This window comes from Poromitra crassiceps (assembly GCF_964638095.1).
Source record: "Poromitra crassiceps genome assembly, chromosome: 17".
Taxonomy (NCBI): Eukaryota; Metazoa; Chordata; class Actinopteri; order Beryciformes; family Melamphaidae; genus Poromitra; species Poromitra crassiceps.
Genome location: NC_139635.1, coordinates 33,804,449 through 33,820,676, shown reverse-complemented (window position 1 = coordinate 33,820,676; position 16,228 = coordinate 33,804,449). Strand labels below are relative to the sequence as shown.

The following is a 16,228-nucleotide window of genomic DNA, read 5'->3' as shown; positions in this document are numbered from 1 at the left end:
TATATCTAAAAGATCAAAGGTCAACTTCACTGTGACATCATAATGTTTTGCTTACCACTGTACCTGAGAAAACGATCTTGAGTCATTCTACAAAAACGATGGAAGTGCTGTCACTCACTTTTGCAGACACCAAAACCCTTTAAGTTGACCTAATAATCACATTACTTATATTGATTTGGACCCCAAAATACTATTTATCACTTTTTTCTGACCCCCTCTGCCGATCAGTCGCCTTTTCACCTGACAGCGAAGAGTTCCACCGGCAGGACGTACTGTAGCGCGTGGGAGGATCACGTTATTACACCCAGTTGCCCCGACTGACCAGAGGAGGCACTAGTGCAGCGACCAGGACACATACCCTTAATCTGTCTTCCCACCCACAGACACGGCCAATTTTGTCTGTATGCAAGCCCGACCAAGCCGGAGGTAATACGGGGGAGTGAATCTCCACCCCAAGATACTGTATAAGTCCACCTTCACTTTCTCTCCCTGGATGGCAACCAGGATGGGGGCCTCCTGTTAGTCCACCACCACCAGCTCATTGGTTTTGCGGATATTGAGCTTCAGGTGATTGTCGTTGTACTCTGTGATGAAGCTCTCTATCAGTCCTCTGTACTTATCTGTAAAAAAAATAGTCTCTAAGTGAAGACAGTATGTTTCTCACTGGAATCATAGTGATATCTTCCATTTTGCAAAAAAAAATGCACTTAATAACTTTTATTAAATTCCTTCCAAGTCTTCACTACATATATTTTATGAGTCTGGACAGACATGGATGTAGACTGCAACTTGACTTGTTGGCGGAGGCATACAACCGCGAGGCGGTTATTTCTAGTTTGCTCTGTGACTTTGAGTCTTTCACACATACTTGCCGTTAGACAAGAGGATTTTCCTCCATTCGCACAGCTTTACGCCATTTGAAACATTTCCTACGGCTTCACGAGAGAAAACATGCAGCCACACTGCGGCAGCCAAGTCCATCAGTCAAATTTAAAAATGTAATTTCACTTTCCATTTCCTCACAGAGGTTTGACGCTTTCCTCTCTGAACGCTCGACTCCGGTCCTTAGAGTGAACCTGAGCAACAGCTGAATAGGAAAGAAGAAGAAAAAAACGTCTCAGCATTTAAGGAGGAAGGAGCCCTTGCTCACATAGAGAACCAGCTCTATCCCAAAGCCTTCTGGGATATGTAGTTCTGGTCAGGAGCTCTCTGAAACCAGGAAGCGCTCCCTCTGATCTGGAACTATGAAGCCTTCTTTCTGGTCACTCTCTCTTCTGCCTGATATGATGAAATCCTGTCTGGGGTCGATGACACTGTCCTTCTCCTGGCTGGCAGCCTCAACCTCGGCGTAGGAAGGGTTGCCGGAGCCCCGCCGAAACTTCATGATGGGCAAGCGGGTGGGGCGCCGCTGTGCGGGAGGAGGGGGAGCATCAATACATGGATAGGAGGGTTTATGAATGGAAGGATGTATACATTTCTGGGGGAATTTAATTTCAGGTAATATAATTAACTTCTTCCATATTACTGAATTATTAAACCAGATCTTAATGTAAGCAGCAGCAGCCAAATAATCAATAAGCAAGATTTTTACTACCCCCTAGCACAAAATGACCGTAATATATCTGTGGGGGATTTATAGGATTGTTGAGAAATACCAATGACACAATGATTTCTTTTTGGATTTCTGTCTTTCCAAACTCACTTTCTGCCCCGGAACCCTTGTTTAAGAGCTATAACTCCCCAACCATGTTGTTGCAATTCCTACTGGTCACCACTAGAGGTCGGTACACTTACGTTATGCACCTTTAACTGGTGATTCAAACTGAGGCAGGTTAGTGCAGAGCTACTAGCTGCGAGGTGTAACCGACCTCCATGAAGAAGAGGCTGGCGCTGGAGGTGGGGTGGTTGTACAGGTAGACAGACAGAAGGACCACTGTTGCCATAACAACCATCACCAGGACGATGCCCACTAGGAGACCCGTCTGCAGTCGCTCCTCCGTCTCCTCGGTGCTCTCCACCTCTGCTGCTGGAAAGAGGTGATGGTGAGACACTGTGATTTTTTAATACTTAATAGTATTAAAACTTCAATTATAAATTATGACAAAAAATTGACTTGACAAGAATTTAAATGATGTTAGAATGACATAATGAAAAAATCATGCTGATCATTGCAACACTGCATACGTGTATTTTTTTCAGAACCGTTACATACACAAGCGACAAACATAGGTGAACAAGAATGACTTACGTGCTTCATTGATGTGCAAAGAGATCTTTGTGCCATCTAAAAGGAGAAAAACAACAACACAGACTAATCTAAATGACATGACACATAGCTTTTTCCAGCACGAGTGGCCTTTCAGAATTCTTAGGACAAATTAAATCTCGTAATTCTAAGAAAGAGCCCATGTCAAAACAGTGTCGGGCCGCTAAGCCTACATACAGTAGCTCCTCGAGCCAAAAATACTGTATACATGAATCTCTCCCATATTTTGACCCAACCAAGACACATAGTGATACACACATATAGTCATCCTTCAGTAGCTGAGGACAGTATGTAGTATTTAACATGCCGTTGTATACGCTCAGCTATGAGCTCACAGAGGGCTGGGAAATAGCTGGCCACTTGACCCTCAAATGGTCAGCCTCACCGAATACCTTCAGCCTGGACACCATGCAGTGACATCAAGCACTCATTCAGGAGATGATCATGACATTAGCCCTACCCCGCTCTGTAATGGGTCAAAACTGGGGGAATGACTGCTGTTCGAAGCACAAATCAAAACAGTCAACGTGGAAATGAAATGGGAACTGAAATGTATATTGATGTAAAACTAGGTGAAGAGTATCCTGCTTCTTAAAATCCTCATGAAAGGAAATTGAAATGTACTTTTGCTTCCTGGAAAAGCAAGTACTGTATGTTTAATAGTGACCTCATGCTGCATGGTGCACCAGTAGGTGGAAAAATAAACGCCAACCAATAAAACTTGAACTACCCCACCCCTCCCTCCCCACCCCTCTCATCACATAAACCCAACTGATATTCCATTGGTTCAGACCTTTGAATGATCCCTCACTGCATTATGTCCCGCCCCAAAATCCTGTTTGACAGCATCCTGTTTTACATCAAATCAAGGAAGCTGCATCTTTACATTCAAAAATCTGAATGGGAATCCAATGGGAAATCCGTTAGGGAGAGAAAGGCATTTTTATGGGAGGGGTGGAACTGTTCTGTGATGTGATGTTTTATTGGTTGGAGTTTTTCATGCTGGTGGCTGGTGCAGCATGGTCACATTTAACACTGCTTCCTAGGAAGGAAAAGGAACGGGGACTTAATGGCGACACAAAGACGATTATTACAAGTGGATAATTAGATTAAACGATAAAAACATTCATTCACTACAAAAAAAGATAGATAACATTCTCATTACAGATATCTTGAGGTGAGAAGTAAAGGGATCCCTTTGAAAATGGCCATGCCCGTTTTTCCCTCACCAAAATCTAGCCTAAATTTGGGACATTATTTAGCCCTCTTCCTTGACATGGTTGGTACCTCTAGTTCCATATGATATCAGGATCTTCACCTTGGCTTTAGAAATGACCTTGCTACCCCCCCTGAAAGACAGTAATGTTGGCCACGGACGCTGGAGTCCTCAATGAGTAGAAGAACTTTTTTCTCATGCACACATCCACGACTCAGGTCATGACCCACCAGTTGAGAACCACTGGTCTAGCACCTGCCCGTGCAGACACCAGCTGCTTATTCTCACCTGACAGCGAGGAGTTTCACCAGTAGGACGTAGCGCGTCGGATGATCACGCTATTCCCCCCAGTTCCCCTCCCCCCGAACAGGCGCCCCGACCGACCAGAGGAAGCGCTCGTGAAACGACCAGGACACATACCCTTAATCCGGCTTCCCACCCGCAAACATGGCCAAATGTGCCCGTATGGACGCCCGACCAAGGGGGATACCATGGGGGGCTTGAACCTGCGACCCTTCGTGTTCTTAGGCGGGGAATCTACCGCTGCGCTACCCGGACGCCGTCGCTACAAACTACTTGAGTGTACACGAACCCTCTGGAGGTTTGCTGGTAGCGGGCCGGGCAGTGGATACTGTTCTTCTGCTTGTGCCGCTGCGCGTGGGGGGGTTGGTCACCGTGGAGATCTTGGTGACGGGGGCGGGGGCAGCGCTCGACGTCCTCTGCCGCTCTGTGGTCGATGTGACCGGAGCGGTCGTGTGCGTGAGGTGGGGAGAGATGGCGTTTGTTGTGATGTTGGCCGTTCGGACGCACCTCGGGTCCCTTCTCTGCAAAAGGAACGTGGATTTAGTTTCTGCTCAGTGCTGTTACAGCTTGAATGTCTGCAGTTTCAGGCAAAAGATAAGCACCTCGTCCGGACAGCCGAGGTCGACCCAGTCCTGCCGATTACGATCAAAGCCGCTGGAGCATCTGACAAGGGAAGCTGCAGGCTCAACCACAGATACTGTGCAAACATATACTGTATATTTGTGACCGAGATATTCACAAGTTTCACTTAATCCCAGTCCAAGTCAGGTCTCAGTCTCCCATGAGTCTGAGCCAAGTCTCAGATAGTCTGCTTAAACTACATCATGGTGGTTTCTTATTTCTCATACTTATTTACAGCCGGCTAGTTACATTATGTCTTATTTAGCTATTATCAGGCATTGGTTCATTACAATGACAGTGTAACATTCATGATGACATAGTGATGTTACCCCCATGGGTCACATAGTGATGACAAGTGTACATGCTGTATACTGCCTGCAATGAGCGGAAAACAAACAATGAGTTTTTCAGTCTTTGTAACGGAATGCTATTATAGATGGCTCTGCAGCTGATGCCATGCTGCTGTTTGTCGGGTCAGCGTGATGTTTACAAACATCTGTAATCTCAAAACAAAACAAAAAAAACACCGCAAACATTTTTAAACAATGCAGCGATGCTATTCTTTTACAGATTATGCATTGCTCATGAGTCACTAATCTAGAGTCCAAGTCAACTCTGAAGTCAAGTTTAAGGTCAATTTGTGTGAGGATATGTGCAACTTGTGTGTTCCCATCCCCTGACTTGTCGTGTGCCAAATATCTCAGTCACAACACAACACCGTCAAGTCCTTGACTGCATTTCAACTTCAGGCGGCTCTTTACCTTTGCAGTCGACTGCACCAGCTGCAGTTAAACTTCAGGCGGCTCTTTACCTTTGCAGTCGACTGCACCAGCTGCAGTTAAAGCTCTTTACCTTTGCAGTCGACTGCACCAGCTGCAGTTAAAGCCGATCTGAGAAGTGACACATGGAGCACAGCTGGAGAACTGCAGACACGCTGAGAAGAAAGAAATATGACGGGCGGCTTAGTGACGAGTCTGGAGGAAGAGACAGCCTGCATGTGGGAACCCTTCAAAACCTTATGCTTATCACAGGCCATCCTGCAGAGTACAGCTAACTTGCAAACATGGCTACCTGTTAACATACAGTACGAGTCACTTAAATGTGTGTGGGAAAGGTGTGTTCAAACTTTTGACTGGTACCATACTGTACCAATGTAGTCATTCTTACAATTTCACCGTGTTGCAAGCAGCCAAATAATCAAATGTTGGCCAGGCTAAATGGGTGACATGGTATCAAAAATCCAAAACATGCGTTTAGATTAGGTTCTCAGCCTCACCGCTGTATCTATACTGTAAGTAGGACTAACTTACTAGGGAGAGGTAGCATCTCGACGGCTGTAGAGTTGGAGATTTTGGATTTAAGGATGTCAACTTTGTGGTACTCATAGATGGTCCTCCTCCGAACATCTGAAGCGTGGCACAGAGAACATGACTGTCAACAGTGAGGAGAGCTCAAGTCTTTGTCACAAAACAATGTCACATGTTTTACTGAATGTTGTGTTTACTTGAATTGAAGGATTGCATAGTTCTCTCTGGGTTAATGGGAAGGTTTTAGGACCCTTGGGTGTATGAAGACCTTTAAAAAAACTTTGATAAACTGAAAAAGACATGTTCACAAATCTAACGATAAGGTTGATTTTCTTTGATAAACGTTTTGGAGATTCGCATTTTGGAGGTTCAAGGTTTTCAGCCAACAGCAGTGACAAGAATCAAGCGTAGATATAAGACTAATCTGCCACTCACTGGGGATCTGCTGTATCTCATGGAGCACCACAAAAGCATCCGATAGGCCTACTTTGACCGGGTGATTCTCGGCACTGATGTCATCGATGTCAATGGGAATCTGTGAACAAATATATAATAATAATCATCATCATCATCCAGATTAACCTAATTTCCTGTTAAAAGATGCAAATGAAGAAGATGTGACAGTCCGAAATATGGCTACAAAGAGGAGAAACGTCACCTCTTTGTAGGCAAAGACAATCCGTCCGTCGCTGTGCAGAGCGGCTTGGAAGGTGAAACTTCCCCGACGGAAGCTGTCTTGCAGGTGAACACGGTTCCACTGCACCACCAATGCTGTGCCTGAAGATACAGACACACGCGCGCACACACACACACACACACACACACACACACACACACACACACACATCAAGTATACACACAACCACATACAGAACATATTCAACAGCATGATCAACAGAACAGACACGACAAGCCTGTGTGCACACAGTCACAAATACAATGTCGGTCATGCTAACAAGCTAACTCTCTCTTACCATTATCAAAGTAAAAGACAGTTGAGTTTTTGGAAAGGCTCGGGTCAAAATTAGCCATAAGAGGGGCGATGTACTGAGTGGCTGTTAGCATTCGGTGGATGATGTCTCCAGTGTAAATGAAACCTGCGAGAGGAAAACACACACACACACACACACACACACACACACACACACGCGCACACACACACACACACACACACACACACACACACACACACACACACACACACACACACACACACACACGCGTTACCATCAGTAAGTCTGTAAGCTCAGCTGTGAGGACAGAGACATTCACAACATCCATCTCAATCAGGTATTGTGTAAACGGAAAATTGTGTGTTTCCATTTTGACGTTTTGATCTAGAATGAGTTCTTCATATAATGCAACTCTTCATTTAATGTGGCCCTACAAATATACGTACATATAGCTTATGTTCATTTAAGAGGATAAACAATAAAAACCTTATAGTCTTTAATGTTTGTTTATGTGTAAAATTTAAGGTTCAATATCTGGAAACTACTCTGAGCACAAATACTGTAGACCACAATTAGTAGAGGAAAGACGACATGTTGATTGTGTTGCCAAAAAAAGAACAAAAAAGACTTACCTCCAGTTGCCACGGTGATTTCTTTTAGTATATAACCATAGAAAGGAAAACCAAAGGAAAGATTCACTCTCTGGAAGCAAAGAAAAGTAAAGTCCACTATTATCAGAGTGTAAAAAAAAAGATCCTTGTCAGAATCTATCATTTCAACTTAAATATAATAATAATTTATACTAATTTAAATCATTGCAACTAAGTGACAGTTCACTCTATCTTTGATTTCCATAAATTGTTTTCCTGTCGAGGTTTGGTGTCATTCCCTTTAAATCCTTTCAAAATGTAAAGGAAAAAACAATTTGTATATTAATGACAGACCTTTCATCAAAATGTATGTCTTTATAATTTGGATATAATAACCTTTTTATGGTGACATTTTCAGTTATTTACTGTATATAAATTATATATTTTTTAAATTCAGGAACATCCATGAATTCAAAGTGAATTGATGCCATTCCTGCTATCTATACACTTTGACTTTGAATACTGTACCTTACTGTATCTTCTACGGCAGCTAAAGTAATCTGTGAGAAAGCAGCGACGGCCCACTGCCTTCACATGGACGGATTCCATATCTCAGCTTGTCTGTGGGTGCTGGACAGGAGGCCATGCATACCTCAGCTTGTCTGTGGGTGCTGGACAGGAGGCCATGCATACCTCAGCTTGTCTGTGGGTGCTGGACAGGAAGCCATGCACCTTCCAGCCATCCTCCTCCATCTCATCAAGCTCCACCCACAGCTCTCTGCTGGCAGGGTCTGCAGCCCCGTAGATTTTAGATGTATAGTACGCATGATCGATGTCCTGTCCAAAACACCACCAGCATACATGATACATGACATGCCATGACGAAGGCATGTAAAACCTTATTCTGCAAAGTGACTAGTAACTACAGCCGTCACATCATTGTAATAGAGTAAAAAGTACAAGTTCAGGAGGAGAGGAGAGGAGTAAAAGTATTAAAGGGGCACTTCACAGAAAAACAATGTTGATTTATTTTGCACATGATCTCACACATATCCGAAACCTGACAACAGTTTTGCAGACATTCATTTAGTTTGACAGTTATTGAGTTGATTTGGGTTAAGTTGATGCCAGTGAAGTCATCAGAAGGCACTGAATCATTAGGTTGGATTACAAGTCTTCTGATGACATCACTGGCATCAACTCAAATCACCTCTCAATAACTGCAAAACTAAATGAATGCCTGTGTGACTTGAATCATGTGCAAAATACATCAGCATTGTTTTTTTTTCCAGTGAAGTGCCCCTTCAAGTTTCACAAAATGGAAATACTCAAGTAAAGTGCCAGTACCAACTTGTACTTAAGTACAATGAACTTATGAAGTACTGAGTAACTGAGTACAGTAGATGTGCTTACATTATTGCTTATGGGTGCACAGTAAACCTACCACTATCTGTGAGGAGTTGTCGTGTCCCTCCTCAGTGAGCAGGTCAGAGTCCGAGTCCTCCGGCTGGTGCTGGTCTCGGTAGTGGCCCCTCTTATCGGCCCAGCCAGCGGCCCCAGACTTGGCCCTGGACACCCACCTCCTCCACCTGGGCTTGGACTTCTCTACATTTATATCCAGTGTTCCCTCTGGAGGAGCCAGCCCCTGCACGTCACGATAGACCCCTATGGATGGTCGAGGAAGGGACATGATGACAGTTTCCTTCTCGCGTGTTTATGATTGTGTTTGAAGGTTATACGATGTGGTCAACAGTGTAGTCAAGCACAAAATGCTCAGGATCTGACCGCATATTTGGTGAAACTCTTAAGAGGATTTTCAATGCCCGAAGAACCTCTAGAATGTCTCAAACATTTGTAAACCAGTTGGCATGAAGAGCCTACAGAACAGAATCCAGTTTGACAGCAACATTGTTTTCACAAAAGCAATACATCTAATCCTGACAAACATGACATGGCGTTCCCTCTAGCACAAATACTTAAAGGTGTCAATTCCTGAATATACTATTCAACATTCTCCGGTTTTACCCCAGACTACTGCCTGAAGTTTTTATGCATTACTCTGCTAATTAGTTTGGAGGCGGTCTTTAACCACTTTTCAAGAGTTGTGCACCACACATAGAGATATCTACAGACGTAGAGGTATCTACAGACGTAGAGATATCTACAGACCCTCATGTTGTGAAGCAGGGAGTTGGTCTATATTCTGAGGCTGTCTAGAGCTGTCTAGGCCACCAAAAACACAGAGGTGACGTTTAGTTCTGATGCATGATTGATGACCTAAAAACCTGTAGCACTGCCTGAGTTACAAAAAGTAAAATAATTTGCAAAACTCACAGTTGGAAAGCGTTTTGTTTTTGAAGGATATACAATGATAATGAATTCATACACAAAATGCTCAGGATAGTTATTTGGTGGAACTCCTAAGAGGATTTTCAGAGCAGAAGAACATCTGTAGAACATCTCAAACATCTTTAAACCTGGGGTTTCCAATCCTTGCATGCAACAGGACAAAAACAGTTCTTCAGTTGTTTGTGGACCATGTGGCAAACATGCATGGTCACCCCGTGGTTCTACAGTGACAGCAGTCCAGACTCCCTCCTTCACAGCAGAGGGTGAAAGGATGCCTCACATTCTTCACACCAGCAGGTCCAGGAGTGGGCCTGAGAGGCTGGGCAGTGGTGGCTGTTGTGTCTATATTTCTGTCACATGGCTGCAGAAGACCGGTGACCCCAAGACGCAGTAAAAACCTACATCATCTCTCATATTAGCTCACTCAATAACATCACATGGGGACATAATGTGAGGGCAGGTGTGAAGAGGTGGAGAAACTAGACACAGCCGTTCCATAACAAGCACCTTCACTATAGGTTCAAATGTGCATGGTGACACCCCCCCACCACCGAAAATGAGTAGTCATCTCTATTAACATTAGGTGATTCAGGCTGATATTGGCCAAATATTGGATATCAGCAGTTAATGTTGCCCAGTACTGATTTGAGGATGCTCACCAGGTACAGGGGTAACAGTAGGTACAGTCTGCAATGAAAGTACAATGAAGCCTGCCTCTCCCTGCCTAATCCACCTAAACATGTTTACTTGTAGGCACGCACACACACACACACACACACACACACACACACACACACACACACACACACACACACACATGAAGAGCAAATAAATGAAATTAGATGCTAATAAAACTTAATTTTACTGCCCTTAACTATTACAGTACTGTATCTTCATAGCAATGGTCCTAAATTAAATTACATGTTTGTGGTCCTATCCAAAGTGATCACTGATCACACACTACAGTACCAACAACAGCGGGCTGCTGGCTGCACTCTGCAGCACCATTGCGACTCCAGATTGATCTGACTTACCATGGGCAGATTTGAACTCCATTTGGCTGATTTGAAACTGGAAAATAATCATCATCCCGGCAATAAGACGAATGATCTTTGCCACCGTCATCGCCATCGTTCCTCTCTTCCTAATGCAACTTCAGAGCGCAAAGAAAGTCATGGATGAGCGCTCCTGCGCGGCTCTGGCGCAGAATATCACACTATATGATCAATCTGCAGTCGGTTGTTTTTAGGTAGGTCAAGAAGAACAAAAAGTCCGAACTCTTCTAAACTTTAAATGTGGTAGTTGGTAGCCTACTATAAAGCAGAGTAGACGATGAAAAGTTGCTGCATTATTTAGCCTATGTAACTTTCAAGTGCGTTGCCGTGTCAATGTCCATGCCAAACAAAGTGCTCTCAAATGATTGGGAGACTACGCATGCCTCGGTCTTATTTCCATAGGAATGCGTCGTTTTCTCATCTGAAATATGGTCGGTGATGTTGAGCATGGTGATGAGCTGCACTCTGGTCCTTCGCGCAAGAAGAGTCCATGCTTGTGGAAATGTGGCGTTCAAGTGCTGTCGTAGAGCGCACATACTCGACAGGACAAAGTGTTCAGTAACGACTGGGAAAGTCAGAATTGTCACTGCTAGCAGAGTTGTGGATATCTGGAGCAGCAGGCAAGTCGTGAAACAGTCGTATCATTAAATATAATTATGATTATGAACAACCTTTTTGGTTCAACAAATTACATGCCCTGAGTGCCCTCCCTGATAGACATATTGTTTTCACTCAGCAGCTGCTGCACAAATGAGCTTTGTGCCATTTACTTTGGCTATAGAATAAAACGATAAAAACTACTTTGGTGCAGGGCAGTGCAGGGCAATGCGCCTACATGTGTGCCGACAGGCCAGATTACGACCTCCGGACTGCGGAGGAGCACTTGAAGACACCAAATTAATGTGACGACTTCCCCGACTTTTGCCACTTGGTGTCGCTGTTAGCCGACAAGTTACAACTGTCATTTCCACCAACTTGAAACAGGAGATGTCCAAAATGGGGATAACAGAGGGGAAAATGATTAAAAATAAAAGTAAAAAGGCAACAGTACCACCAAGAACCAAAATAAACTCACTATACTATAGGGCCAGGTGGTAGGGTGATGAGTTTAGCTGGTTGCTTAGAAAGTGTCATCATCAGGTTATTTGATTTGTCTGTTATCTCTGAACAGTTTGTTGTGTATTTGTTGGCACCGAGGAATGACTACAATGTGTGGTCTGAGGTTTAGATAGACAGTCCAAAGGGAAATACACTCCTAATGCCATGCACTTAACTGGGAAAGTATGTCAAGCTGTCTCAGACACCAAATGTGCAGTTAACATCACTGCACATGAAGAACAACAAATACCTAAATGTCACTGGCCGGCTGCACTTCAGTCAGTTGACACACTGTCAGTGTATTGTAGGCCTTTGTAGGCCTATGCTAACAAACTACATTTTATCAGTGTGTATATGTTCAAAACTCTTGGCATGAAGCGCTGAAATCCACGTATGCCTACAGAACAGAATCCAGTTTGACAGCTCAGTGTTGTTTCCAAGAAAACAATTAATCTAAACCTGACATGGCGTTCCCTCCAAGACAAATAATGAAAGGCGTCAATCCTGGCTTTTACCCCACCTGTCTGAAGCGCTCATGTGTATTTCTCTGCTAACTAGGCCTACTGTAACACTGAGACCATAAGAAGTTGGTTGTGAGACTTTGCTAACCTAAGATGAGGAACACGTTACTTCCTACTACACGCAAACATGGTAAATAATTACAAGTGTTGTCTGAATAAACTATTAATCTTTGACATGACATGACGATTATAAGATTGCACAGATATCTATCCCAACGAGTTGTGTAACAGAACACGGTGGTTTGCAGCCTACTGTATTTCACTTCAAACTATTCACTATTTACTTACAAAACCACAAAACCCATTCACCTCAAAAGATTTGCACTGAATGTGTTACATGTTTCTAAAAACAAGCAAAAAAAGATGCAATGAGAAGTGGAATCTTTATTATCCCCATTTGAAATACTTTAGGTAAAAACAAATGTTATGATGGAAATGCACAGCCAATATACTATGAGTTCTGGACTAACAGATTTCTGCATTTGTAGTAAGCTGACAGTAGGACCAATACAACATGCTTGACCATGCACTGTATCCGGTGCAACTTTTTTCCTTGCCAGGTCATGACGTGTGGAACAAATATTTACTCAGTTTTTAATTCAAGACAATTTAATCCTCAATTAATACCATTTCAAATGGATGATACACTAAACAAAACATAAAAAAGAAAACATTACCATAAAATACAGAGGAATGTGATCAATGGAAAGCTAAACATCTTACAATTTAATATGAGGAAAAGGTGTCATATCAAATGCCGTAACACACTGTCTGGAAAGGAGATTCAAGTAGGCCTGTTGCAGCTCCAGTATAGACATGGGTGTTAGGCAAGAGACAGGAGTCAACCTGTAGTGAAAGGAAAAAGGAATTCAGTTTGCACTCCCCTTTTTTACCATGACTGTGTAAATGAAACCACAAAGGATAAAAGCAGAATCACTGTCAGCTAGGGCTGCACAATATATCGTTTCAGCATCGTCAACGCAATGTCCTGCAACTCACCCTGTCTGTGGCTAAAAACACACTCACTTCCTACTACGTCAACCACGCACGTTACCCACTAGGCCACCTTCTTAAATGAGCAAGGCTTGATAGACCTATTCAAGACTTTTGGTGAAAATTCCTGTATTTTTTCATATCGCAATATATATCGCAGAATAAAAAAATATTGCAATGTCAGTTTTTTCCAATATCGTGCAGCCCTACTGTCAGCATGTAGAACATAAGCACTTAATGAAACCTGGTACTAATAGGCCTACACCTGGGTACGATAAATTAAAGAAAGAAAGCTGATGCAAATTGTAGGTTAGTATTGCTTCTAAACATATTAATATGAACTCCTGAAAGGCTCCATCTTGTATCAAGCATTTTTTAATCAAGTCTTTTCAGACACCTCTAGGTGGAGTTTTAGCAGTCCTCCTTAGTAACCTTTGACCGAGGAAGTGAGGTTCCTATTTGCAACAGGAAGCAACATGGTTCATGGGAAATGTAGTCTTAAGTTTGGGGGAAAACTAGGGTGTTTTCTCTATTAGCATTCTTGTTTTCTTGTGTCCTCCATATAGAGTTTGATGTAATATCTAACAGCCGCGGAAGACATCAAAAACAGAAGAAACCAAGGCTGGAGGGCGGATAAAGATCCCAGAAGTTTAACTGAGGAAGCATCAGATGGTGAATAAGCTGATGAGAACTAAGAAGGAAAGAAGCCCCAATATTCATGGAGAGACTGTGAAACAGACGCATTACATCCAGACAGATTTGTTTTTTTAACCTTTATTTATTCAGGGTCCCCTGATCACATTCACTCACACATTCACAGTCTGATCTGCTGGCAACTGGAGCGGTTGGGGTTAAGGGCCTTGCTCAAGGGCACTCCAGTGGTGGTAATGAGAAGGGACGAGTGCGGCTTATCACTTCCCCCACCCAGATCTATCCTGCCGGTCCCGGGGATTGAACCAACAACCTTCCAGTCACAAGCTGGCTTCTCTAACCTTTAGACCACCACTGCCCTATGTCTTTTGTTGAGCCGGTTGACAGGTGGGAAAATTACCAACCGTGCTTTTTAATTGTTTGCGTACGATGTCAATCCCACAGCCCATCTCAAACTATGAGGATGCTTCCCTGTGCTCGAGCAGCTGAGAAGTGTCTTCTTGCCAAGACAATTTCAGAAGATCGTTCTCAACAAGGACACAAACATCAACTTGGCACTCTTGGATTTGAGAGTCAGCTAAGAGGCACTAACAATATCACTGGTGTGAGACTATCAAACGTCTCCACCGTGGTCTAGTTTGTTTACAGTTATTAGCCCAAGATATCACCATTAATTCAACAATGACATATTTGAGGTTTAAAAATGCTACACAAAACACCTTTAAACAGCCAGTCCTCTCACCTGAGAATTTGAGTGGCATTAAATGCTGTGAAGACAAAAGATTCAGGCAAAGCTCAGCAGCTCAACATCGAAGATGAGAGTGGAGTTGGGAGGGATGACCTCCCCGAACCCTCGAGCACCATAGCCATAGTCCGGTGAGCAGGTCAGCTTGGCCCGCTGGCCCAGGCTCATCTGTGGAGGTGTTCAACAACTGAGTCATAAAAACGGAAATATATTGTTGATATGAAAATGGAATATCTATGAAAACGCCTCTTCTTACCTGGGCTACTCCTTCATCCCAGGCTTTAATCACCTCACCCATTCCAAGCTTGAATTTGAAGGGCTTTCCGCGGTCCCTTGAGGAGTCAAACTTGCTTCCATTTAGCAGTGTGCCTGTTCAAACAACAGCTTGTTAGCAGCTGGTGACTAATCTCTCTACATAGTTATGCTTACAAATGTTAATTCTCTCCCCAGCTTGCTGGATATTAGCTACCTTATTTTTGTTGCAGCTTAAATTTTCATTATAATTGAGTATTGAGGTAACACTTTACAATAATGGGGCACTAATGAAGCGTACTTAGTTAATTATGAATAATGATTAACTAAGGATTAGTTCATGCTTATGAGGATTAGTTGGTACTTGTGAGTGAAATTACTGGGTTTTGCTAAAATAGGTAGCATTTGTGTGTGTGTACGAGAAAAAGCAAACTATTTCCACATAATGTTATGCATTTGAATAGTAACATGGGCTCATGAAGCCAAAACATACATGGACACTATTTTGATGGCAGTGTTTTAAATTGATCACACCCGTGTTTCATTGATGCCCTGTGTATTGTTTTGGCGTTTCATTTTGCCAGAGATTTGTGGAGTTTTGACAAAGTGGTTAAGTCTTTTCAGTTTTGTGTTTTGAGAAATTGAGCCACAGCTTCTGGAAATGTGTTAAATACATTAACAAAATACTGTTACACAGTCTGACTCACCAGTATAGTGCACAGTGACGTTTTGTCCTTTTTTCGGGAAGCTGCTTCCTGAAAAGGGGAGAACAGCTAAACATCACGATATTGCTGGGAAAGGAAACATTCTACTGTAATTCAACTGGAACAAAGCAGTTTACCGTCTCCCGGCTTTATGGTCTCAACCTGTACTCCCATTTTCACTCCTCAATCTTCCTCGTCTCAGCCTAGCTTCAAGCGAGCTACAAACAATGTGCTATTGTGTGTGTGTGCGTGTGTGCGCGCGCATGTGTTCACTGTTCAGTAAGCTGCAATAGCATTGGTTCGTCTTCTGAGTGTCCAACGGAGTCATTGGTTAGCATGTCTCACATGGTTGAGAGGCATGGGCGGAGTATGCGGGGGGCACAGGCCCGGGGTACGCGCACAGGCCCTCCAGGTTAGGAGGCCACCCTTCATTTTTATTTTTTTTGCCCCATTTATTTATTTATGGGAATTGACAGGCATATATTTTTTATTATGGTGGCCCCATACAACTCAAACTCCACCCATGTTGAGAGCATGTTTGCTTGAGAGAGAGAGAGAGCAAGAGAGAGAGAGAGAGAGAGAGAGAGAGCAAATGTTGCAAGCA

General features: G+C 43.2%; 2 protein-coding genes across 2 annotated transcripts; both read right to left on the bottom strand.

The window, feature by feature from the left end:
- Nucleotides 1-1,198: 1,198 nt before the first annotated feature.
- Nucleotides 1,199-10,736, bottom strand: LOC310792356 (plexin domain-containing protein 2-like; the record flags this gene model as incomplete). The annotated part of the gene is made up of 14 exons (XM_083654078.1): nucleotides 1,199-1,408; nucleotides 1,869-2,026; nucleotides 2,249-2,284; nucleotides 4,075-4,306; nucleotides 4,388-4,448; nucleotides 5,259-5,340; nucleotides 5,717-5,812; nucleotides 6,149-6,248; nucleotides 6,372-6,490; nucleotides 6,688-6,810; nucleotides 7,299-7,368; nucleotides 7,950-8,093; nucleotides 8,701-8,921; nucleotides 10,640-10,736. 14 exons carry the CDS (start codon nucleotides 10,734-10,736, stop codon nucleotides 1,199-1,201), a joined length of 1,749 nt encoding a protein of 582 aa, XP_083510204.1.
- Nucleotides 10,737-12,645: 1,909 nt separating this feature from the next.
- Nucleotides 12,646-15,876, bottom strand: LOC310791880 (peptidyl-prolyl cis-trans isomerase Fkbp12-like). Its single transcript, XM_083653557.1, has 5 exons — nucleotides 15,762-15,876; nucleotides 15,628-15,675; nucleotides 14,925-15,037; nucleotides 14,666-14,836; nucleotides 12,646-13,125 (listed from the first exon to the last, which is right to left on the bottom strand). The coding sequence occupies exons 1-4, from the start codon at nucleotides 15,796-15,798 to the stop codon at nucleotides 14,708-14,710; spliced, it is 327 nt and encodes a 108-aa protein (XP_083509683.1). The 5' UTR covers nucleotides 15,799-15,876; the 3' UTR covers nucleotides 12,646-13,125; nucleotides 14,666-14,707.
- Between the last annotated feature and the right edge of the window lie 352 nt (nucleotides 15,877-16,228).